Below are 25237 nucleotides of genomic sequence, written 5' to 3'. Positions count from 1 at the left end.
CTAGAGATTCTAGCCAAAGTAATAAAGCAGGAAAAAAATACTCAGATTGGAAAGGAAGAAGTAAAGTTATCTCTATTCACAGATAACATGATCTTGCATATAGAAAATCTAAGGAATTCTCTAAAAAACTTAAAACTAATTAGTTCAGCATGGTTACAGGTTACAAGATAAACATACAAAAATCTGTTGTATTTGTATACACTAGGAATGAACAATCCAAAAATGAAGTTAAAACAAGTCTACTTAATAGCATCAAAAAGAATAAAATACTTAGGAAAAAATTTAACAAGAAAAGCACAAAACTTATTCTCTGAAAACTGTAAAACGTTGGAAGAAATAAAGATTTAATAAAATGGAAAAACAACCCACGTTCGTGGTTCAAAGTGATATGATGGCAATACTCCCCATTTGATTCACAGATTTGGTACGGTCCCTATCAGAATCTCAGCTGGCCTTTTTGTGAAATTGTCAAGCTGATTTTAAAATTCATAGGAATTTCAAACATGTTCAACAAGTGGTATTGAGACAGCCACATTCAAAGAATACCATTGGACTCTAGTAGTTTCCAGAGCTGCTGCAACAAATTACTGCAAACTGAGTGGCTTGAAACAACAAAAATTTATTCTCTCACAATTCTGGACGTCAAAAACCTGAAATCAAGATGCCAACAGGGCCACACTCTGTCCAGAGATGTTAGGGAAGAATCTTTCTTCTTCCATCTGCTGGTGACCTCTCACATTCCTTGGCTTGTGTCAGCATAACTCCAATCACTGCTTCTGTCTTCACATGGATGCCTTTTCTATATACCCCATGTCAGTTCTCCCATCCCTTTCTAAGGGTATCAACCACTGGATTTAAGATGACCTAAATTCAGAATGATCTTAACTCAAGATTCTTAATTACATCAGCAAAGACATAGTCCAGATAAAATTTACAGCTACCATTAGGACTGGGATATGTCTTCTTTAAGATATAGTATTCAGCCAACTGCAGACCCTTACTTCATACTATATTCAAAAATGAACTCAAAATAAAGACCTAAATATAAGAGCTAACACTATAAAAATCTTAGAAGAGAACATAGGAGTAGATCTTTATATCTCAAATATGGCCATGGATTCTGAGATATAACACCAAAAGCATGAAAACAAAACAAAAATAAATAGGACTTCATCTAGAGTAAAAAAAACCTTTGTGCTTTAAAAGATACAATCAGAGGCACCTGGGTGGCTCAGTAGGATAAGCATCTGCCTTTGGCTCAGGTCATGATCTCAGGATCCTGGGAATGAGCCCCACATCAGGCTTCTTGCTTGGTGAGGAGCCTGCTTCACCATCTCCCTCTGCCTGCCACTCTGCCTGCTTGTGCTCTCTCTGTCAAGTAAATAAATAAAATCTTTAAAAAAAAAAAAATACAATCAAGAAAGCGAAAAGACAACTCACAGAAAGGGAAAAATATTTGCATATATCTGATAAGGAACTTGTTACTAGAATATTCTAAGAACTCTTAAAACTCAATAATAAAAGGGCATTTTTATTTAAAATATGAGCAAAAGATCTCTATAGATATCTATTCAAAGGAGATATACAATTCGGCAAAAATAAGCCCATGAAAAGATGTTGAATATCATTTGGCATAAGAGAAATGCAAACCAAAACCACAATGATATATCACTTCATATAGGACATACTGTGATGGCTGGAATTAAAAAAGCAGATAAGTATTGGTGAGGATATGGAGATTAGAACCCTAATATAGTGCTGGCAGAAATGTAAAATGATACAACCATTTTACATTTTGGCAGTTTCTTAAATGATTAAACTTAGAGTTACCATATGACTCAATAATTCTATTCCTAAGTACACATACACCCAAGAGGAATGAAAGCATAGTTCCACATAGAAACTTGTACATCATTGTTTATAGTAGCATTATTCATAACTGACAAAAGGTGGAAAAAGTCCAAGTATCCATCAACTATGAATCAATAAGAAATTGTGTTTTATCCATACAATGGAATATTAGTCCACCATAAAAAGAAATGAAATACTGATATATGCTGCATGAATGAGGCTTGAAAACATTATGCTAAGTTAAAGAAGCCAGTCACAAAAGACCACATTTTTTATTATTCCATTCATATGAAAAGGCAAAACTATAGAGATGGAAAGTACATTAGTGGTTGCTTCTGACTGAGAGAATAAAGGGATAGGAGGGTAATTGCTAAAGAGTACAGGGTTTCTTTTTTGAGGTCATGAAAATGTTCTAAAATTGTAGAGATATTTATATATATTTGAATATACTAAAAATATTGAGTTATACACTTTACATGAGTAAATGGTATGGAATGTGAATTATATCTCAATAACTGTTTTTAAAAAGAGTCTATTGTGTAATTATCCACTGACTAGTATTTATAACTGACTTATCTCTGTTGAAGCCGGATGGGATGAAGGAATAGAGAAGGAAAGGAAAGAGAAGTGCTGAGATTTTGCTGTTTGGGTTATTGAATGAATGTCATTTCAAGCTTACTCAGAGAGCTACCAAATAGAGGTGATTCTTGATTATGAAGACAAGTAACTTGTGTGTACATTTTAATACACTACTTTCTGTTTAAATTTGCCTAACCACAATGGAATTTTTCTCTGAGTTTATAAATAAAATATAAAGGCTTGAATGTAATCTCTTTATCCCCCTTTTATACTTCAAAGGGAGTTTACACTGGGAGAGTACTTACTCTTCAAGAAATGTTGGTCCAAGTTGGGAAGTTAAATGCTGAAGCTGTTAGAGGTCAGTGGGCCAATCTTTCATGGGAATTGCTTTATGCCACAAACGATGATGAGGAACGATATAGTATACAAGCTCATCCACTACTTTTAAGAAACCTTACGGTACAAGCAGCTGATCCTCCCTTGGGATATCCAATTTATTCTTCAAAACCTCTCCACATACACTTGTATTAGAGCCCATTTTGACTTGTAAGTGTATTATCATCAATTGAGATGTTTTTATTTTTTCATTCTAGAAGAGTAACAATGTTATTCCTTATAATTTCACTGAACTTCTCTTTTTCCTCCTACAAGTCAGATGCCTGGGAAAAGCAAGCTGTGTAAAGTTGATTCTCTTAGCTATCTTAATGATTAAAAAAGCAAACAAACTTTGTCTAACATAAAAGTTAGAACTAGTTGGCCAATATTTGTGCCCTATGAACTGTAGTATAGTAGACTTTAGCAAATATGAAACATTTGTATAAGATATGTAATGAGTTTCTTAATGTTTTCTTAAATATGTGATAGGTGACTTGCCTTACAGAAGTCAACAACAATGTTGACTTTTACTTAGAAGATATACACACATATCAGTGTTTTCATGTAATGATATTGGGTCCTATTGAAAGTTGCATAATGTGTATATATTTATTCAAAATATTAAATTTTATAGTATTTTCAAACTTTGTGCTGTTTTAACGTTTAACATGGTCTGAGTGTCTTCATATGATCTATTCATTTTCTTTTCATATGCTTCAATTCAGAAACCTTAAAAGCTTTTAATAAAACATCTTCCAATAAAATATTTTCCTTCCTTTCCCAGTATCCTTTTGATATATGTGAAAGGAAATGGTTTATCTTGTTCATCAGAATTAAGTGTTTGGGTACAACATAATGAGTGACTGCTAGAGACCATTCTGTAGATGTGACTCCTTAAGAATTTCTTCTCAATTAAATATACTGCTTCTGGAGAATTACTTGACCCACTAGGACTAGTGGTTACTAGTGTCTTAGGTATCTAAAGGCAGAAAGAAATAGGAGAAAAATTTTCATAATACGAACAGAATTTTCATTCTTTTGCTGCTTATAGGTGCAGAGAAGAAGTTAATGGTTGCATGAGGAAGAGAGTAGGGGAGGATGAAATGGGTGAAGATCAAAATGTACAAACTTCCAGTTATAAATAAGTCATGGGGAGGCATGATACTATAGTTAATAATGCCATGTCACTCGCCTGAAAGTTGCTAAGAGTATATCTTAAAAGTTCTCATCACAAAAAAAAAAAAAAAAAAATTTATAACTCTGTATGGTGACAGATGTTAGTTAACTAGACTTACTGTGGTGATCATTTCAGAATAATATATACAAGTATTCAATCATTATATATACCTAAAACTAATAGAGTGTTATCTGTCAGTGATATTTCAATTTTTAAAAAATAGTAAGCATTTTCTAAATTCCATATCCATTGTAGCCAATAAAAAATATTAAGCTATGGCTGCTTCCTGGTGCCTGGAGATTCAGTTGGTTAAGCATCCGACTCTTGATTTTGGCCACACACTACTAAAACTCAACCAAAATTTAAAAAGATGAAATAGACAATCCCAATATCTTATAACCATTAAATAAATTGAATTTTTAATTTAAAATCTCCTGAAAAAGAATAATCCAGACTCAGATGCTCTTCTTTTAGATTCAGCCATATTGTTGCATGTATCAGTAGATCATTTTTCTTGCTAATACTCCATTGTATGGAATAGTCCACAATATGTTTATTTCATTCATCTGTTGATGGACATTTGGGTTTTTTACAGTTTGGCACTATTATGTAAAAGCTGTTACGAACATTCATTTGCAAGTGTTTGTATGGACATATGTTTTCATTTCTCTTGGGAAAATACCTAGATCTAGAATGGCTGAATCATATGGTAGGTGTATTTTTAACTTTTAAGAAATTGCCAAACTTTTTCAAATCAGTTGTACCATTTTACATTCCCACCAGCATTATGTATATAAACCCTAGAAAATACAAACAAATCTATAGTGACAGAAAGTACATCATTGGTCACCTGGGGTGGGATAGGCAGGGGCAGCAATTAAAAAGGGGCACAAAAGAACTCTGGAGGCTGAGGGATATGTTTGCTCTCTTTATTGTGCTAATAATAGTTTCACAAGTGTGGCCTGTATGTCAAAACATTTCAAATTGTATGTTTTAAATATGTGGAGCCATAGTACACCAATCATACTTCAGTAGAGGTGTTAAAAATAATAGGTTATTTACTTAATAAGATATGTTTATTTCGCCCCTGAATAACTGATTATGCCTGAGGTCTGATGTGACTTACTGCAGCACCTAGTAGTCAGCAGACTAAGCCTGAAGCCATAGCTTCTGCTGGTGACTCTTCTAACCGGCTCACCAGTTGTCACCTTGCACAACCCCATCTCTGCCTCACTTTCAGCATTGATAGAATGAGCACATCATTTCCTTCCTATTTCAAAGGGCCAGTCGAGATGATTAGGAAATGAGAGGTCAGAGCAAAATAATAAACTTCTAAATGTATGTGAACAGTTGGTTTCATAGCTCTTGACTATCTTTGACAAAAAGCTGCCTTTCCATCTCAGACTGCTCACAAAAAAGACCGAGGAAGAGAGGGTTTATAACACAGAAAGGTACATAATTGTATATGTCATAGAAAAAAATGCCATACAGATGAATTTGTAAAGATCATTTTAATTTGTTTATGCCTCTTCTACTCTTCATTGGCTGGAGTAATTGAGCAAACCGAACTCATTGTTCCTTCATCCTCATACTATGCTATGAGTTTTCATTCATGACATTCTGGAAGACTGGCATACTCTCAACAAATCCTAAACATTGGTGACCATGACAAGGTCTTGGAGATTTAATGACAGAACTGACCTGGATAACAGTCTCTTGAAACCTTCGTCTAAATTCCACCCTTTCAAAAAAAACAAAAAAAAAAAAAAAAAAAAAAAAAATAAATTCCACCCTTTCAAGGCTCAGTGCAAATTACCTTCTCCACAAAGGATTTCCACACTATTCTAACTGCCCCGGAGGGGTTTCCATAGCATAGTGATTATCATGTTCACCTTGCACTATTCTATATTCAAATCTCTCCCTTTTCTTAATTATTTGTGCTTATAGTACCATGCCATGTGACAATATTATTTTGTAGCATTCTAGAATTGTTCCAACAATTCATTTTTTTTTAACCTCAGGTGTGGTGTATTCAATTAATCATAATGCCCGTTTTCATCACTGGTTGTGCAAGAGCCCTCTTGTATATTATATTTTATCCCCATACTGTACCCTCATTCATTGCCTTCCTCATCCTGAGTTACCATTTTAATAAATCTAATGTATATCTTTTTATTGTATGTTTTCTTATAAAATGAGCACTACCTTCCATGCACATAAATTTAAGTGCATGTAAACAGAATTGTGTTATGGCTCATCATTTATGTCCTCTACTCATTGCCACTCTCCTAAGATATAAGCATGTTGCCATGTGTTCATTTATTCCATTGCTGCTGTACCCCATGGTATACCTCTGTCACCTTCCCCCTTTTGTTAAGGATAGCCATCCGAGTGGCCTCGAACTTACCCAACTATTCTAGTTATTTTATGTATGTTGACTATAGCTAAACTATTAACTGCTTATAAAAAAAGAAACATTTTTCTTCTCTACATCCCTCTTGATGGTAGGTAGTCAAGGAATATTTGCTGATTTTCTGTTGTACTTATGTATGTTTTCTACTATAAAGAGGTAAACATTAAAGTAAAACTCATAATAAAAAAGTAAAATTAATAACTAAAGAGTTGCCAATGGAGTTTTCCTGAGTTGAATTTAATCCTAGCTTTACCTCTTACTAGCTCTGTAACTTTGGGAAAGTAATACCTACTTGCTTTGAGCATCTCTTTCTTCCTCTATAAAGGTGGATAATACCACGCATACCTTAGTGGGCTGTTAGGAATAAATGAATTATCTCATACAAAGCACCTCAACAGCAAACGCCATAGGACAGATGTCTAATAATGGCTGCTATGAGCTACCCATTGCTTCAAATTATAGTCACTTGTACCTGTCAGCTCTTCTGAGAGTGTAAGTACCTTAGAGGCAGGTCCACTTCAGCTACGTCTTTATATCTGCTCATTATCCTGCACTGTTTCATATAATAGTCCATACATTTATGTCTAGTGGGTTGCTATAATTTTTTGGTTAGCATTTCTACTAACCTAGATTTTAAATATATATGCTGAAGCATTTCAAAATGCTTTTTGCTGGAGAGGAGATGGGTAGGGGGATGGGTTGTCAAGGTGATGGGCATTAAGGAGGACATTTGAAATAGCACTGGGTGTTGTATGCAACTGATGAGTCACTAAACTCTACCTCTGAAACTAATGAAACAAGTACCAAAAAAAAAAAAAAAAAAAAACATTTTATCCAAGAATGCAGCATGTGTTAATATCTTTATTGCAAGATTCGTGGCAATCTTTTATTTATTATTACATGTTGAAAGAAAAGCTTTATCTACTGAAAAATAAAATCCGAAGTTAATCTTCAGTGTATAAGAAGATTGCAGTTTTCAGTTCTCCCTCCAGCGGTCTAAAAAAATGCAAGCACTCCTTCAATCATGTTTTGTCTTCCAGGTTTTAAAGTAAGAGATATCTGCATCCTATAACAAAGTGACAGAACATGAATCAACTCCTCATATTTACTAGTTTTTTTTGTTTTATTTTACCAATTCCTTCTGTTTTTAGGAGCTATATCATTATGATTCACTGTTAAGAATCCTTTTAAAACCTGGCAAATGCTCAAATTAGAATAAAAGTCATAGCCAGAATTCTAGATCTATAGAAAAATATCTCTGTAGGGCTTAGTATTATTACATCCTCTATCAGGCATAAATATCATTGGCATCTGCTCATGCCACTTCTTAAATGCTGAAACGTCTTATTATTATTCTGGACCAACATGTCTTTCATACCTATAATAAATACAAAGAATTGGGGCGTCTGGGTAGCTCACATGGTTAAGCCTCCAACTCTTGATTTCAGCTCAAGTCATGATATCGGGGTCGTGAGATCAAGCCCCGCATTGGGACTCCACACTCAGCATGGAGTCAGCTTGAGATCCTCTCCCTCTGCCCCTCCCCCACTGCTCACACCTGTGCATGTGCATTCTCTCTCTCTCAAAAAAAAAATAGATCTTTAAAAAAGAAAACTAAATAAATACAAAGAATTGGTCAGGGTATTTAGAATTAAGTATCTGACAGACAACTCTAAAATGATTTATGAATTTCTAGTACATTGCTTAACAGAGTAAACCAAGGTAACTCAATAAACCTTAAAACATGACATTTCATTTGGGAAGATATGCATTTACCACTTCTAACAATTTGCACTAAGATAAAAAAAAATATAACACAATTCAGTGCAGTTTTTGTTCTTGATCCTGAAAAATGATATACACTCATAAAAACAAAGTTCCAGACATAATGCTCCTACTCTAAACAGAAATTCAAGTATTATCAACAAGTACATTTAGCTTTATTGGCATTACCTTAATATATATGCCTTATAGGCAAATTTCAAAAAGGAGATAAATATATGAGGGATCCCTGGGAGGCTCAGCACTTAAGCGCCTGCCTTTGGCCCAGGGTTTGATCCTGGAGTCCTGGGATCAAGTCCCACCTCGGGCTCCCTGCATAGAGCCTGCTTCTCCTTCTGCCTGTGTCTCTGCCTCTCTGTGTGTGTGTGTCTCATAGATAAATAAATAAAATATCTTTAAAAGTTCTTTAATAAAGGATATATATATATATATATATAAAATCTGTATTGCATATATACATGCAATACAAAATAATGGGTGGGAAAAAGGAAGAGAAAACTGAGTACAAAAGGAACAATTATTTTTTTTAAGTTCATATGGAGTGTAAAAAATGAGGTATTTTATTTCAGAAATGTTCTTGGGACATGAAAGGATGCCTTGTCTATAATCATTAAAAAAGTGATTAGCAATAAGACCATTCAATAAGCAGGGGCACCTGGGTGGCTTGGTCAGTTAAGCACCTGCTTTCGGCTCAGGTCATGATCCTGGGGTCCTGGGATTGAGCCCCACCCCATGTTGGGTTCCTTGAGCAGCAGAAACTGCTTCTCCCTCTCCCTCTGCTTCTGCCCCTCCCCTCTGCTTCTGCTGTCTCTGTCTCTCAAATAAATAAAATCTTTTAAAAAGAAAAGACCATGTAATAAGCAATATATTAAAGTTGGTGTTAGGAAGAGAAAGGCCATCATTTTAGCAAAGACTAGACATAATCAAATGCTTGATTTACTGAGTAATATTTACATTTTACAGTTAGATGATCTGTACACCAAACAAAATAATGTTACTGTGGACATTTCAAATAGCACAATTGATACTGTAGTACCAAAACTCTAGCCCTGGTCCCCTCTTCCTTCAAAAACAATCACTTCTATAATGTATTCTCTCTTCACCCTATTGCTTAACTCTATAATCTTTACTATTAGCTAAATATCCTACTACCATCAAAAGAAAAGCATTAAGGGCTAGTTCCTAACATAACGTTCCAAGATATGTTTTAAGTGCTTTCCATAAACTAACTCACTTAATCCCCATGACAATCCTATGACTAAGTGCATCATTTTGTAGATGGGAAGATTGACTTACAGGAAAGAACCTGCCTGAGACTGAGGGATGAGGTCACAGGATAGAGCCGGGATTTCATTGCAGGGAGCCTGGTACGAGGCTCCATGCTCTTAACCAGGATGCTATGTCACCTCCCTAGTATGGAGGCCTTCCTTTCTCAACTCTTATCCATCAATGGGCACAATATCACTATATCAGCTATCCTCTGACTTTAAAATTCACATGTAAATCTTTGCTGAAGCTCTACCTTTGGAGCCATCCCACATTTCTATATCCCAACATTACCAAAACACTTATAAACGGCCCACATTACACCTTGGTAGAAATGAATAGCCCCCTTTATGATTTTTTTCAAGCTCTGGACTTGTTAGTGTATCACGGAAGTTTTATAATCTTTAAGTCTCTTTAAGTATTTTAGTTTGTTTTTGCTTTTTTCACGGATTCATGTTCACTGTCCTGCAAAAACTGGTAACAAATTAAGTGCCTAACAATTTGTGGATTGTTTAAATATTGGTAGGTTATATAATGATACATATGGTATGCTCCCACTGAATAATTCTCTTTATGTATCGATCCCTGCTACCTTATTTCTAGTAGTCATTGAAAAAATACTTTAACAATAAAAACTATCCACAGAAATGGGCTTTCTTTGCATAATTGTATCCATAATTTTTAGCTTAACCCATTACATTTTCTGTGCTCTTTATACATTAAACTCCTGTGATGGTCACAATTTTCTGAGAAATAGTTCAAAACATTCCTCACTTTTCTGTAAGAATGAGTGCCTAAAGAATGAATAATCACTATATTTTTTTCAGACACGGACATTTTGGTACATCTCATAGGTACACAGTGCTTCCAGAATGAGGCCAAAGGAAGCAGCACTATACAGAGAGAGTACGTGAGTGTTAAGAGTGCTTTGAGAGAATTAAGCACAGAGCTAAGGTACATGTCCTGGGGAGAAATTGGGAGGGGATGCCAGGTAGCAACCCAAGGAGATGATACGAGGTAGGAACTTGTGAAGAACAGGAGCAAAAGAGTATTCTGACACATACACCAATCAGTCAGGAAGTGTTGAAGATAAAATGGCAATGTATGATTTGTCTTTACCTTGTAGAAACTTCTTTCTCCAAGACCAGTAGTGATTTATAGTAAACCAACAGATATGCATGGGGGACACAATTCTTACATCACGTTGGTGGAGGGTTACTAAAAAGTTTTCAAGCACTAGAAAATGCCATACTTTACTACAAGACTGATTAAGAATTGTATAAATTGGTCTTACCAAACCATTCTTAAAGTTCTCAATTCTTTTCTTCCCTAATATGTTGGTTAGCCACCAAGCCCAGGTTGGCATATATTGCCACAAATATACCACTAACAAAAAAGGATGATCCGCAATCCAAACTTCTTTCAAATCATTGGCCATGCTGATTAACATCAGCCGCACACAACGACTGGTCGCCATCTTGTGGGACTGGACTGTATCAATGCCTACAGACTAAGAAAATGTTAAAAAAAAAAAATAAATAAGTGAATGCTGAGTATTTTAACCAAGATATTTCATAGAACTTTTAAGCTAGAAAGGATGCATAGGTCATTTAGTGACTTTTTCATTGGGACCTCATTCCCCTTCGTAGCCCCACAGGTACTAATGAGTGTCTGTCTATAAGCTATTTGTAAAATTTCAAAAAGCTAAGAGAAATCATACACTTACCAGATAAGATTGTACAGGCTAAATAAAAGATGAAAGTTCTTTGCTTTTACTTAGATCGCCTTTAATGTATTTACTGATAATTATATGTCATTTTGGCAATGAAAGTTTTTAAACAAATTAATACATTTAGCAAGTGAAATTCTATAAAACGTGGAGTTCATAGGGATAAAATGGAGGAAGAAAATAAAAGCAGTTTCTGGTAGTGAACAAATCTGGTACTGCTCATCTAGTTAACCCACCACCACTCTATGAATACATAAACTGAGGCCAGGAAGTTAGTGACTCTTCTATGCTCACACAGATCATTAGCAGTAACCAGGTCTACGTTCAAGTCACTTGATTCCGATAATAGCATGCTCATTCTATTTTACTTAGAGCCTCACAGAAAATGTGAAAATATAAATTTGTATCTGTAAACTTTTACATAGAATCATAAATCGATCTACATCTCAGTAGAAAGTGATCTTTATGAAGAAGAAAGAAAATTTCATGATCTTTAGTGGGATTTTGTATTATTGAGTGATACTGGATTCTTCAGAAGACATTTGTCATCTACTGGGGAACTCACTATGCATAATCCATGAGCCAAGGGAAACACAGGCTTGTGGTTGGTTGGTACAGGTGAAGCTAACCTAAAATTATCACAATTCACCAAGGCTTTTTCACTTTTAGCCCCTCTTTGAAATTCCAGTAAGATTTGATGTGCTAAAATTCAGCCACATAGAACCTTTCAATGTTGCTATAACTTGTGAATTGATAGAAACTCGGTTTTAAAAATACTGACAGCCCACATAATAGTGGATTACTTCTAAGCAGTATCTTAACAATTTCTTTAGCCTTTATTAAAACTGAATGCCAAAGCACCATCAGCTAACCTTAACAGTGTTCCTAATGCCATGAGTTAAGTTTTGTAAACAATTCATAATGTGATAACATGTTAGTCTAACATGTTAGAAAAAATTCTAAGCCCTGAGACAGAGTGGTACAATACAAATAGATAACTAATAAAGCATCCAAATTATTCTCCAGCTAGACATTTTTACCTTTGTTACTTCTTCAGTTAGGGAGTTCTTCACAATATTTGATTGCACAGGTCCTGGGCAGATGTTAGAAATTAGTATACCTGGGTACTCAGCAAGTTCAACCCGGAGGCAATTAAAAAAACCCTAAGAGGCCAAAAAAAAGGGCAACAAATAGAATTAAATATACATATCTCATGTTTGCTATTAGCATGGAATTACTTTTCTTCAACTTTTTATGAGGGACAATAGTGGCCCATTATCAAAATATGTTTTGAAATGCCAAGTAAAGGACAAAGTAATATAACTCGGCAAGCTTATTAAACATTATTAACTGTAATACTGGAGGAATCTAGAACAAGCATCCTTAGGTGTCATCATCTTCCGGTATGAATAGTTCACCCCTTTGACAGTGGTGGCTCATAACATCAGTGATTTTTTTTATGGTAGGTGCTAGAGAAGTGAAAAACTATCCCTGGAGATTTTTCAGACACACCTTCACACCAGTCCCCAGCTCCCCATTCCAAAGGTGCATGTTCTCCTTTAAGAATCACTGAGGTTGGGCTTCTTTTATCCCTCAAAGTGGTCTACAGTGCCAATGTTGGCACCAGAGGGAGTGAGAGGGGTTAGTAATACTTAACAGAAATTATTAGGAAGGATTTAACTTTTTCTATTTCTATTACTATTTTAATGGACAATTCATTTCAGCAAAATTTTTAGGGTTAGCAAGAGAGTACATGGCTGGTTAAGAATGTAATATGACTGCTTAACTTGATGGCTTTTGTAAAAACAAGCCAGACCCTCTAGACTTAAAGATACTGGCCATTTCCAGACCAACTAGGGAGTAAACATCTACTTCCCCGGTCTCTTTTTCCTAAATTAGGAAATGTTCAAAGACTACATTTGTATAAGCTGAGTTAACTATTGAAAAGCCTAAACAGCTAACCCAGGGTGTGTTCATTTATGGTAACATTAAACAGTTACCAGCTCTTAATGCTGACCACTAATGAACAGACTGTAAGGGTTCACACTGTCAGACAGACTTAAAAAGCACCTGACCCAGATGGACAGGAAGAAAGGCTTTGAAAATTCAGGAATTCCCCTACCCTTAACCTTTTGCCTTTCTATAACAAAAGAGGAGACAGGACACCATGGACACAAATCCTTCAGATGCTAATACATCTCCTTGTTTGAAGTCACAACTGGTATAGGGTGTGAACTTTCCAATGATAAACAAATTGACTCTACAGCTTATCAGGAATCAGGGTAGGAAACTGTTCTTCAAAAAAGTGCCTCCTGGTGCCAGTGTTCAGCTACTGGCTTAAGGAACTAGAGTCTCAACCTGCTACATTGTATCAGAGGATCAAATCCAGTAATAAAACAGTGAGTCCTGGAAGCCAGGCCAGACAATGCAGTTGTGTTTTATTGAAAGCACTGTGCATGTCAATGAGAAACTTGGCTGCCTTCCCTCATCTGCCTGCCTGAGACTTGCCCAGTTGTTTTGCAGGAAGTGACTACTACCCCATTACCAAATATGGGGAAATCATTAGGGTAGCATCCTGGTTCACCAGTTTGCAACCGTTTGCTCTCCACAGCAGAAACAGGGTACCCTAAAGAACCAAAGTTTCAGATCTTCATGAAAGTGTGATGACCATTCAGATGTTGCATCTCATTATTCCAACAGTGAAACATTCTACTTACATTGACCCTCAACAGCATTAACTATAAATTATGTGTCTTGGCTTTAGGCTCTAATTTGTTCCATGTTACAATTTAATAACTCTTCATATCCACTCTTAAGCCAGCACTAAAACTGCATTTGCTTCCAATATTTACATCTAGTAAGTTATGCAACCCAAATCAAGATTTTCTCCTAGCCTCTGCTTTGACTAGATTTTCTTCTTTCAGTGAAGCCTTGGTCAATAGAGTCAAGCCCAGTCCCAGTAGGGATATAAAACCTAGGGCTAATCACCCCATGGGGAGCTCCTATTTGTGTGTGTGTGTGTGTGTGTGATAAATACCAACTACAATGGGGAAGGATAAAGAAGTTACAGAAACAGGAAGGACATGTACATTCTCAAGTGTGTGCGGAAGAAACGAGGGGTAGATCCCAAATTTGCCATGAAAATGTGGTAGACATGAGGATATGGGTGACAGGTTGACTAGACTATACATTTCTGGAGGGTGGGGACAGTTTCTTATCTTTATATCCCCAGGATCTGTGGCAGTGCAAGGGCATGGCAAAAATGTAGATAGATACTCAATACATGTTTGCTGAATTCAGAAGAGGCATGTGAGATTTAAGTCTTTTAGCATCTTCTGGGGATGTCCTCACCAAAGGTCTCCTTGGGTCTCTTGCTGTCTCCCTACATCACTGCCCAATTCCAATGACCTCTTGCATTGATGGCCATATCTCCCATATGTCTATTTAGATCAGTACCATCAGAGTTGAGTTTGAGCAGCCTTACCCGAAGAGCATGTTTGCTGGCACAATATCCACTAGAGAGGGGTGCAGATATGATACCCAGGAGGCTATTCACAGTAACAATCTTTCCTTGCTTCCTCTCGATCATGTGAGGCAGAACACACATTGTCAAGGACACTGTCCCTAAGTAGTTAAGCTCCATTAGCTCCTTGAACACATCCAGGTTGGTGTCCACACACAAAGAACGCTGGGATTGTCCACCATTGTTGACCAGAATGTCGATCTAGTTAAATAAAATCAGAAAAAGGGGCACTTTGAGGATGACCTGTAAATGGAATGATGGAATTCTTAGGGATGGCTGGTGGTATCATTAACTTGGAAAATCAACGGAATGGTGAATTTCCAGAAGTCAGCAATAAAGAGATAAAATAAAAACCAGAATTCACCTATGGAATTTCTAAATGTCATAAAAATGAAAGGCAGAGTGAATTTTTACCTCCTTGTGTTCTATATCAAGGAATTAGCACTTGTTAAGGTATGGAAAGTACTAATTGCATAAAGACAAAGAGACTCATGGGCACTGATCTCACTACATGGACCCACTTACCTCAAGCCCTTTCAATGATAGAACAAAGACAGGAATCTCTGTTGTTGCTATATCAAAGCAAGACTTATCAATTCAAAATAGCTCCTTACTTTACCAAACTCCTGGAGTACCGCTTTGGTAGCGGCTTCATGGGAACTTCTGTCGGTCAGGTCAAGCGGTAAAACGAATATATCTTTTTCTTTTAAAATGCCATTCTCTAGATAAAAACATTTAAAAATTAGTGTAGAAGTCATGAGATAGTTCAATCAAGCTTCTTTCTACTTGAATTCAGTTTAATACCCGCTCTTACAACTGGACTTGGCAACGAACTCATTTCTGGGTGGCCTTGTAGAAGAATTTCTCTCAGTGCCCAAGAGGACTGGTGGTAATAAGGAAACATCTTATCAGACAAAAAGCTGGCTGGGTACACAGGAAGTAGAATGGCTCTCTTCAATTGGAATATATATAGTCTAACACTGGAACAGACTCTAGAAGAAATCAAGATTATGCTACAAGCTAAAAAAAAATTTTTTTAGAGCTATTTCTTCAAGTACAGAGGTATATTTGTCTTATGATAGGTTCACAGAGTATAGCTGCTCTTTAACACACATTGAAAAATAAAAACCATTTATGTTTTATACTCGTAAGGCATTCAGAATTCCCCAGTCACGCGACACACAGAATCTTCCTTCCAGAGAAAAAGATTCCAGGAAGCAAACAAGGAACAGGACACAATCCTGAAATTCCCAATCAAGATATATGTTGAGGTACACCTGCGTAGCTCAGTGGTTGAGCATCTGCCTTCAGCTCAGGGCGTGTTTCCAGGTCCAGGGATCGAGTCCCGCATCGGGTTCCCTGCGAGGAACTTGCTTCTCCCTCTGCCTATGTCTCTGCCTCTCTCTCTGTGTCTCTCATGAATAAATAAGTAAAATTCTTAAAAAAAAAAAAAAAAAAAAAGAAACATGTTGAACTATACTGGCCCTTTCTATTACTGTTCATCAGAAGAATAAGACTCTAACTTCAAAATACAACTAGAATGCCAATAAGAAAAATAAGCCAGTAGGGAAAACATAAGAGGTAGAAAGGTTTTATGGGCAAAGTGTAAACTGTGAAACATGACCTGTTTTAAAAGAAATGGAAATGTTTGCACCAATGATCAGACAGAAAAAAGGAAAATAATCAGCCAAGAAATGCTGACATGGTGCTTTTCTGCCAGTATAGGACTTGCAAACTCTCAACAGCTGGAGGAACAACCACCATAAGAAGTGTTCCAGTGCAAAACACAAGAGGCCTCTGAAGGCAACGTGTCTCAGTGCGAAACACAAGAGGCCTCTTTCACGACAGCTGCCTTCAGAGGCCCTGTGGCCTTGGCTACTGACTCTCTTTTTTGGGTGGTTAACATCATCAGCAAATTAAAACAAAGATGTTAAAGGAATGACAAGTAGAGAGATGACCAAAAAAAATGGTCTGCTTGAAAATTCAAAATTATCTAATTTTAGGTACTAAATGTCCCATGAGACATTTTTATTTTATTACTTGAGACTGCTTTCAAGTGAACATAACTATACCAAACTCAAACCAAAAAATAAATAAAAATGAACATTGTTGCTCAATATTCTGTAAATACGAATATTATCTCAAGCTGCATCTTAAGACCTAATTTAATGCCTGTTCTTTCATTTTTTGTTCTTTCATTTTGATAAAAATCTTATAGTATCCCATATGACTTTAATATCTCACATTTTATCAAAATGAAGGATCCTTTCTAATTAAGCTTCTATGATTACATACATGTATGCCATACATAAGAACCAAACTGTTCTTTAAGACAAAAGAATGTAAGATGTGGTCACTGAAAACCCACCAGCATTTGAGAGAATTGGTGGTCACTCCCTAACACCAAGAGTCAGTGCAAAAGAAACGTAGAAAGGCACACATGAATCAATGGAACAGAACAGAAAAAATCCAGAAATAAGCCCACAATTATACAGTCAATTAATCTTTGACAAAGCAGGAAAGAATATCCAATAGGAAAAAGGCAGTCTCTTCAACAATGGTGTTGGGAAAACTAGACCGCCACATGCAAAAGAATGAAATCTGGACCATTTTCTTAGACCATACCCAAAAATAAATTCAAAATGGATAAAACACCTAAATGTGAGACAGGAAATCATCAAAATCCTAGAAGGGAGGGGTGCGTGGGTGGCTGAGTCGGTTAAACATCTGACTCCTGATCTCAGCTGAGGAGATCTCACCCTCTTGCTCTCAGGGTCACTTGAGGTCAAGCCTCACGGTGGGCTCCAGGCTGGGTGGGCTCCAGGCTGGGTGTGCAGCCTACTTAATAATAATAATAATAATAATAATCCTAGAAGAGAACACAGGCAGTAACTTCTTTGACATTAGCTATAGCAACATTTTCCTAGCTATGTCTCCAGAGGCAAGGAAACAAAAGCTTTTGGGACTACACCAAAATAAAAATCTTCTACACAGCCAAGGAAACAATCAACAAAACTAAAAGGCAACCTCTGGAATGGGAGAAGATATTTCCAAATGACATATCTAGTAAAAAGCTAGTATCCAAAATATATATTGGATACTTACAAAAACAACCCCCAAAAAACAAAGAACCCAACTAAAGAAATGGGAAGAATCTGCAACGATGTAGATGGAATAGAGTTAATATTATGCTAACTGATGTAAGCCATTCAGAGAAAAACAAATACCACATGGTTTCACTCATATGTGGAATTTCAGAAACAAAACAATTTTGTATATGTGCTGCCAAAGCAAGCTCTGAAAAACAAAACAAACAAGTATAGGGAAAAAAGAGAGAGAGAGAGAAGCAAACCAAGAAGTGGACTCTTAAGTATAGAGAACAAACTGATGGTGGCCCGAGGGGAGGTGGCTGGGTGATGGGGGATATAGGTGATGGGGATTAAGGAAGGCACTTGTGATGAGCACTGGGTGTTGTTTGGAAGTGTTGAATGTCTACATTGTACACTCAAAACTAATACAACATTGTATGTAAACTAAATGGAATTAAAACTAAAACTTAAAAAACAAAACAAAGAAAAGTAGAAAGGTGTCAGAAAAAGAGAAGAAAAAGGCCAGGGCAGCTAATGAGAGGATGCCCAAAGGAAGAGGATTTGGATCTGAGCATTTGAAGCATTTGGAACCAGAGTGGATTGCCCAGGAAAATCCCACTCTTTCCTCTAAAATTCTCAAAATTGTATTTGAATTTGGATTCTGGTTTATTTCTAGGAAGCATTGCTGCCATTTTAGATTTACTCACCAAGGCACCTTCTCTTCACCCTTTCCAGCTCCTGCACTCTTCTGGCTGACAGCACAAGGGAGACTCCTAGTTTAGACAGCTGGTAAACCAGCTCCTCACCAATCCCACTCGATGCTCCAGTCACCCATATCACCATATCAGTCAGCTCCCATTCTAGTGAGAAACAAGTACAGAGTAAAGGCAGAAAATAAGTTATGGATTATGCCTATAAATAAAAGATTACCAAAAAGATAGTCTTAAACACTACCACTAAATATGAACACACAATGTGTGGAGTTTTTAATTTTTAATATCCTATATTTTGGTCTTGATTCTGGTGATGATCTCACAGGTATACACTTACCTCAAACTAACTGAGTTGTATACATTAAATATACAGTTTTTTAACATGCTAATCATACTCCAAAAAAGTGACTTAAAAATGTTTTTAATTAAATATCCTCAGAAAGCACCTACCTAATTTTTTTTTAAAAAGCATGAATACAAATCTTACTAGTAACAGTTTTCAACACATTACCTTGGATATTCCACTCTTGGGCGCATTTTCCAGACTTTATTTAGGGTGAGCCTTGTAAACTCGATGGTCTGACTCCAAGGGTCTATTTATCTATATATTCAACTAAGAAAGGTAAGACTAAGTGGACAAAAAGTCTGTCTGGACTCACCTTCTCACTTTCATTACCCATGATGAAGGATTCAGATAAGATGATCACTAAAGATCCCATGACAGTTTTGAATTCTATTATTCTGATTTCTTGCAATGGAGGTATTGATGATGACTCTGAATATACCAAGTTCTACCGTACAGCATGGTGGAATCATTCTGGATTTTTGTTTTCCCCATTTGCCAATCGTATCTGATACCTATCAAGTGAAGGCCATTTTGTAAAAGTGCTCCCCAAATGCCTGAGCTTCCATCTTGGAAAATAACTGCTCACCCAAGATGAAATGCACACGATAGAGAAATGAAATGCTATTCTCTGCCTGCCCAATTATGTTCTTGTTAAAGACTGTAAAAAAAGTTATAGCACTCAAGCAATGAGAGGTGGTTTATTCTCCTTTTCTCCAATGAAAAACTTAAGTTGCATTGTAGGACAGGATAACCACTGTCTATCTGAATTCCTAGAGAGTCATTGTGGTACAACACTCCTGTGTACTTTCTTTATTAAAATATGTGTTATCAAAAACAGCAAGCTATCTGGATGGCTCAGTCGGTTAAGCATTGGACTTCGCATGATTTCAGCATCCTGGGATCAAGCCCCATATCCGTCTCCCTTCTCAATGGGGAATGAGTTTGTCCCTCTGCCTCTGCCCCCACCCCCCGCTCTCGTGCTCTCTTTCTTTCTCAAATATCTTTGCAAAAAACAATAAACAAGGCATCACTTACCACACAGACTTCTGATTTTAGATCATAAAAATTAAAATTGGGAAATCAGTTTACTCTTTTAGTCAAATCTAAAACCTAACTGTCAGGTTAACAGTATAAGCTCTGGAGACGGCCAGGGTTCAAATTTTGGCTCTGTCACCCAGAACAATGAAATGCCTCCATGAGAAAACTTGGTTCCTTAATTTTCCACTGGATAAATAATAAAACCTCCCTCATAGCACTGTTGAGAAAAATGAGTTAAAATAAGTCTCCAGAGCAGTGTCTGATACATATTCAGTGCCTAATGAAATGTCAACTAATTATTGCTAAACTGTTTAACAAATAGACTTTTTAGCAGCAAAACACAAAATATTCATGCAATAACATATGTGTTCTCATGTGTTCAGCCAGGGGCAATGGGGTTACTAACTATAATGGCTTAATATATTTCTATGACTTCTATGTGCTTAAACACATTACCTTATTAAAACCTTCACAAGAAACTTATGAAATAAGAATTTTCTTAATTTTGTAAAAAAGGAAACTGAGGATCATAGACATGAATTTGCCCAACTAGACTGCATACTCCCTTAAGGATGGGACCCTGTCTGCCTTGTTCACTGTTCAGGGCCTAGCACAGAGCCTGGAATATAGTAAGAACTCCATCAGTAACTGTTGAGTATTTTTTTTTAAGATTTTATTTATTTATTCATAGAGACACAGAGAGAGAGAGAGAGAGAGGCAGAGACACAGGCAGAGGGAGAAGCAGGCTCCATGCAGGGAGCCTGACTTGGGACTCGATCCAGGGTCTCCAGGATCAGCCCTGGGCTGCAGGCGGCGCTAAACCGCTGCGCCACGGGGGATGCCCAGTAACTGTTGAGTAAACACCCAACAACCCTAGCAGGGCTGGGATATAAGCCCAAGTACATCTAGTTCCAAAGCCCACACTCTGACCACTAGCCCATGGTGTCCACATTTTAATATGATTAATATTTTAAAGCCCAACTGTTTCTTAGCCATTCAAGAAAATACACCTTGCCTTCAGAAAAGTTTCATGTAAAGATCTGAACTAAAGTTGGAAACATCCCAAATAGCCTATGTCTAGGCTACAATGTCTTCCTATCATATGATGTGCTTTTATGGAAATGCACAACAGAGGACTCCATCGGGAATAGCAGAATGTATATTCAGATAATCATGTATTCACTCATTGAAGACTCCTTGTACCAAAGTTCTGTAATACCCAAGACTACAGAGTAAATATTGTTAACTACTCATTAACCAGCATAAAATTAATAAAAATTTCTTCATGTTTACACTACTAAGCAAATATTACTTAAAACCAATGATGAAAACCCCCCAGGCTCATGCTGACCTTAGTTCACCTGTAGTTCTGGCCCCCTTCTTCCCACCCTGAAGAAGAAAACTTGTATTTAGCATCAATTTTTGTTTACCACTTCCATAGAATCTAGCAGACATAATGGCTCCCCTACAGAGTCTCTGAAAGCAGATTCTCAGAGTTGGAAAGAAAACTTCAGGAGAGTTCAACCCCAACCCAGTTTGAGAATTTTCTCCTCAAGCTATTGACTAATGTCTACTTAATTCCTTCACAGGATGAGGAAGCTAGTTATCTCCAAAGCACCCCCTCCTTTTCTGGAGGAGTCTCATCCTTCAAAGGGTCAAGGATTCTTTCTTTCTTTTTTTTTTTAAGATTTATTTATTTATTTATTCATGATAGACATAGAGAGAGAGTGAGAGAGAGAGAGGCAGAGACACAGGAGGAGGGAGAAGCAGGCTCCAAGCCGGGAGCCTGATGTGGGACTCGATCCCGAGGCCCCAGGATCATGCCCTGGGCCAAAGGCAGGCGCCAAACCGCCGACCACCCAGGGATCCCCAAGGATTCTTTCTTATACTGTGATATACCTTTAACTTCTCCTGCCCTGCGGCAGTTGGCAGCGGCTCTGCCTTGTGCCAACATTAAGAATACATCAGGCCTGACTGCACATGACAATCCTTGGCCAATTTGAAGATGGCTTACGTGTCTTCCCTAAATTCTCTCATCTCTTGCTTCTCGAAGGCTAAATAAACACTTCCAAAGTCTGCGACCTTCCGTCAGAGGACGTGGCTTCAGATTTCCCCACTCTTTGGCTCATATCCCTCTGCAACTCTAGTTGGTCAATATTCCTATTGAAGAGAAGTGGCCTGAAAGGATCCAGGATACCCGTGGGGTCTCCACAATGGCTGGCTCAGTCACTGGGGCGTCCCAGGGTCCAGCACAGAGGCAGATACATACAAGCAGTTATTTAGAAGGCATCTGTTGTGCACTGCCATTTGTTGCTTCAGACATGACAAGCCTCCTAGGCTTGCCTAATCTTTCTTGGCAGTCATTTCACAGGTCACTCAGATGGAGGTTATTGCCAACTAAAACCCAAGTTTTCCTCTGGCGCACTGCTGCTGGTGACATTCCCTACTCTGGACTAGTGCCAGGGATCTTTCTGGAACTAGGAGCAGGATCTAAAATTAGTCACCCTTAAATTTTACCATGTGATATATATGCTTGGAAGATGGAGAATTTCTCTAGAATTTCTCTAGGTGGGAAATATTAGTTGCCTCCAGAGAGGCATATTTGGTGGCTGGGGGCCACTTTTCACCATATTATTTTTGTATCATTAAATTTTGTAGCATGTGAATATATTATCTATTTTTTAAGGTGACAAAAACAATAAACCTATGGAGAAGACAAGGAGAATTTGTTTATTTATTTAAAAATTATATTTTGTACCTTAATAGAGTCTGCCCATCTTTCCAGTCTAAATTATTCTGAGAACCTGATGGGAACCTGAGTGCATCACCATGTGCCTTTAAACAATTTTTTTAAAGATTTTATTTATTCATTCATGAGAGACACAGAGAGAGAGAGAGAGAGAGAGGCAGAGACACAGGCAGAGGGAGAAGCGGGCTCTATGCAGGGAGCCTGATACGAGACTCGGTCCTGGGTCTCCAGGATCACCCCCTAGGCCAAAGGCAGGGGCTAAACTACTGAGCCACCCAAGGATCCCCTCCATGTGCCTTTAACTTTGTTTTATTATCACTCTCCCAAACCTCAGTAGTCTTTCTAAGCATTTTTGTTTCCAAAAAACTCCCCCATGAAATTTTAACACCAGATATACTATATATCTGTTTATGTACTGTACATACATATATCTGTGCTTTATACATAAAAAAGAAGTTCAAGAAAGCTTATTCTTCAGTCAATGCAGGTTTGAGAATGACTAAATTTAAAAATTAAGTTAAAAGTTAAATTAAAATTTAAAAGCCATTACCATGTAATTTTATTATAGTATTTGCAGAATAACTTTTAATGTCATTTATCTACTTAGATAAATGATAACCTAATTAGATAAATGATAACCTATCAAATTAGTATGCAAATTAGCCTATTACATAAGTTCATAATAATAGCAATGTAATTAAATGTATCTTAAAATCCTTCAAAATTATTTTTCCAGCAAAACATTGAACAGATTAATACATTTCTTAAAAATTAGTTTTAGTCAACTTTTAATTTTTGCTTAATAGGTGAAAACCTTAATATAACTAGTTGTTAGATATTCATTCATTCAGACATCCGTCAACATTCTTCCTCTTCACCACTTGACATAACTGATGGATCCAATGACTTTTGCAGAATTCAGTCCTTTTAAAAAAGCTATTTTTAGGTAATCTCAAAGTCCAAGTTAACACAAAAGCGCTGGGGGTCAAATGTAAATATCCACTAAAGCAGCCACAAGGCAGCCATCAGGCAAGAGAAAGACCCATGGAGAGAAGGCCTGACAATCCCATCTATTTGCCATAGCTTTGTAGCGTCGACCTCGCATAGGTGCATTTCCCATGAACCCAATAATGGCAGCACTCCAGATGTTATTCCCAAGAAAATGCAACGGGAGAAACGAAACATTAAGGAATAAAATTTTGTCCAGTAGGGTTGGGCTTGGGAGGGACCCAAAACACGGTACCATCTAAGATTTTATCTGATTCTCAAGAACCAGGTTTGACACCCTGAGGAGCCCTATCTCTTCCCTTCCCTCCCAGGACCTTTGAAAGCAGAGTCTGTGTTCTGAACTGCTATCGCTTCCCAGTAAAGCTCCTCACATGCTTTTTGGGTCCAGGATACAAAGTCCAGGGAAACCTCACTGCCCCTAGTCCTTAGGGAGCCAAAGCCTGGTTTCCCTGTGTGGAAAGTAAGATGAATGATGCCTACTTTGTAATAGTGTGTAAAGGCCAGAGGTCAGGTGTGCGCAGGGCGGAGCACATGGCTGTCGCACAAAGAATGTGTTTAGTAAACGACACCAAATTTTCACCAGGGCACAGATAACAGTGGGATGGGCTCAACGCCCCTGAGCGTGCGAGTAGAGGTCTCACGCCACGCAAAATCCAGCTCTAACTGGGGTGATACTTCTAGACCGTGGCTAGTTAGGGGAGTCACTCCGGATTATCTCATTTTATTTCGCAATTCAGGGAGAAGGAACAAGTTCAGGAAGTAGAAAAACCGGGCTCCGGTTCTCGAAAGAAGCCTTGGGGCCCACAAACTCCGGGGCCGCCGCTGACGCAGCAGGACGCGGGGAGCGGGCGGGAGCCGCGAGTCCCGAGGGCGCCCCGCCCGCGCGCCGCCCAGCGCAGCGCCCCCTCCTTCGGCCAGCGGGCAAGCCCTCGCCCACCCCGACGGGAGACCACGGCGCACGACCGCCAGCCACCTCGGCCCGGCTCCGTGCTCCCCGCCCCGGCCGCCCCAGGCTGCAGGCTGCACGCCCCCAGGGCTGCGGGGCGCGCGGGGGCGGCCGCACGGAGCCCGGCCTCCCGCTCCGGAGGCGCGCGGCCGGGCCTCACCTGGGCGTCGCCCCTGCCACTCGGCCCACAGCAGGGTCAGGTCGCCATCGGCGCGGACGAAGCGCAGCAGCTGCACCAGGAGCGCGAGCAGCGCGCTCAGCGCCAGCAGCCAGAGCAGCAGCTCCCAGCTCATCGCGGCCGCGCGCGCCCGGCTCGCCGGGGAAGACTGGCCGCCTCGGAGCCGCCGCAGCTCCCGGCAGTCGGCCCGGCCGCCTCCCCCGGCCGAGAGCCGCGCCCCCCGGGCCCCGCCCAGAGAGTGGCAGGAGGAGGGGCGGCCCGGGCTGGGCGGGGAGTGTGGGCGACGCCCGCGCCGCGGACTGGCCAAGGGCGGCAGGAGGGACCCGAGGCGTGGACGGCTTAAGGCTGGGCGCCACCTGCTGCCAGGGCACCGGCCACAAGGTGTGAGATAAGAACGATTCTCTAACAGTTGATTTGACGGCCTGTAGTTTCAAGGTTGGGGTTGTGTCAAAGGAAGAGCACAGATGTAACAACT

General features: G+C 38.5%; 2 protein-coding genes across 2 annotated transcripts in view; one reads left to right on the top strand and one right to left on the bottom strand.

Moving 5' to 3' along the window:
* Positions 1 to 6601, top strand: part of PCNX4 (pecanex 4) — a 46546-nt gene extending 39945 nt beyond the window's left edge. Inside the window, exon 11 of the mRNA XM_041760111.1 lies at positions 2710 to 6601. Coding sequence (XP_041616045.1) covers positions 2710 to 2961 — 252 coding nt within the window. The 3' untranslated portion in view covers positions 2962 to 6601. The remainder of the gene's footprint in view (positions 1 to 2709) is intronic.
* Positions 6602 to 7236: 635 nt separating this feature from the next.
* On the bottom strand, positions 7237 to 24984 carry DHRS7 (dehydrogenase/reductase 7). The gene is made up of 7 exons (XM_041760112.1): positions 24745 to 24984; positions 18492 to 18644; positions 15310 to 15416; positions 14657 to 14896; positions 12213 to 12335; positions 10738 to 10953; positions 7237 to 7461 (listed from the first exon to the last, which is right to left on the bottom strand). Exons 1-7 carry the CDS (start codon positions 24875 to 24877, stop codon positions 7414 to 7416), a joined length of 1020 nt encoding a protein of 339 aa, XP_041616046.1. The 5' UTR covers positions 24878 to 24984; the 3' UTR covers positions 7237 to 7413.
* Positions 24985 to 25237: the final 253 nt, after the last annotated feature.

Source organism: Vulpes lagopus, chromosome 6, assembly GCF_018345385.1.
Source record: "Vulpes lagopus strain Blue_001 chromosome 6, ASM1834538v1, whole genome shotgun sequence".
In the NCBI taxonomy this organism is placed as follows: domain Eukaryota; kingdom Metazoa; phylum Chordata; class Mammalia; order Carnivora; family Canidae; genus Vulpes; species Vulpes lagopus.
Note: the sequence above shows the minus strand (reverse complement) of the source record. Positions and strands in the feature narration are given on the sequence as shown.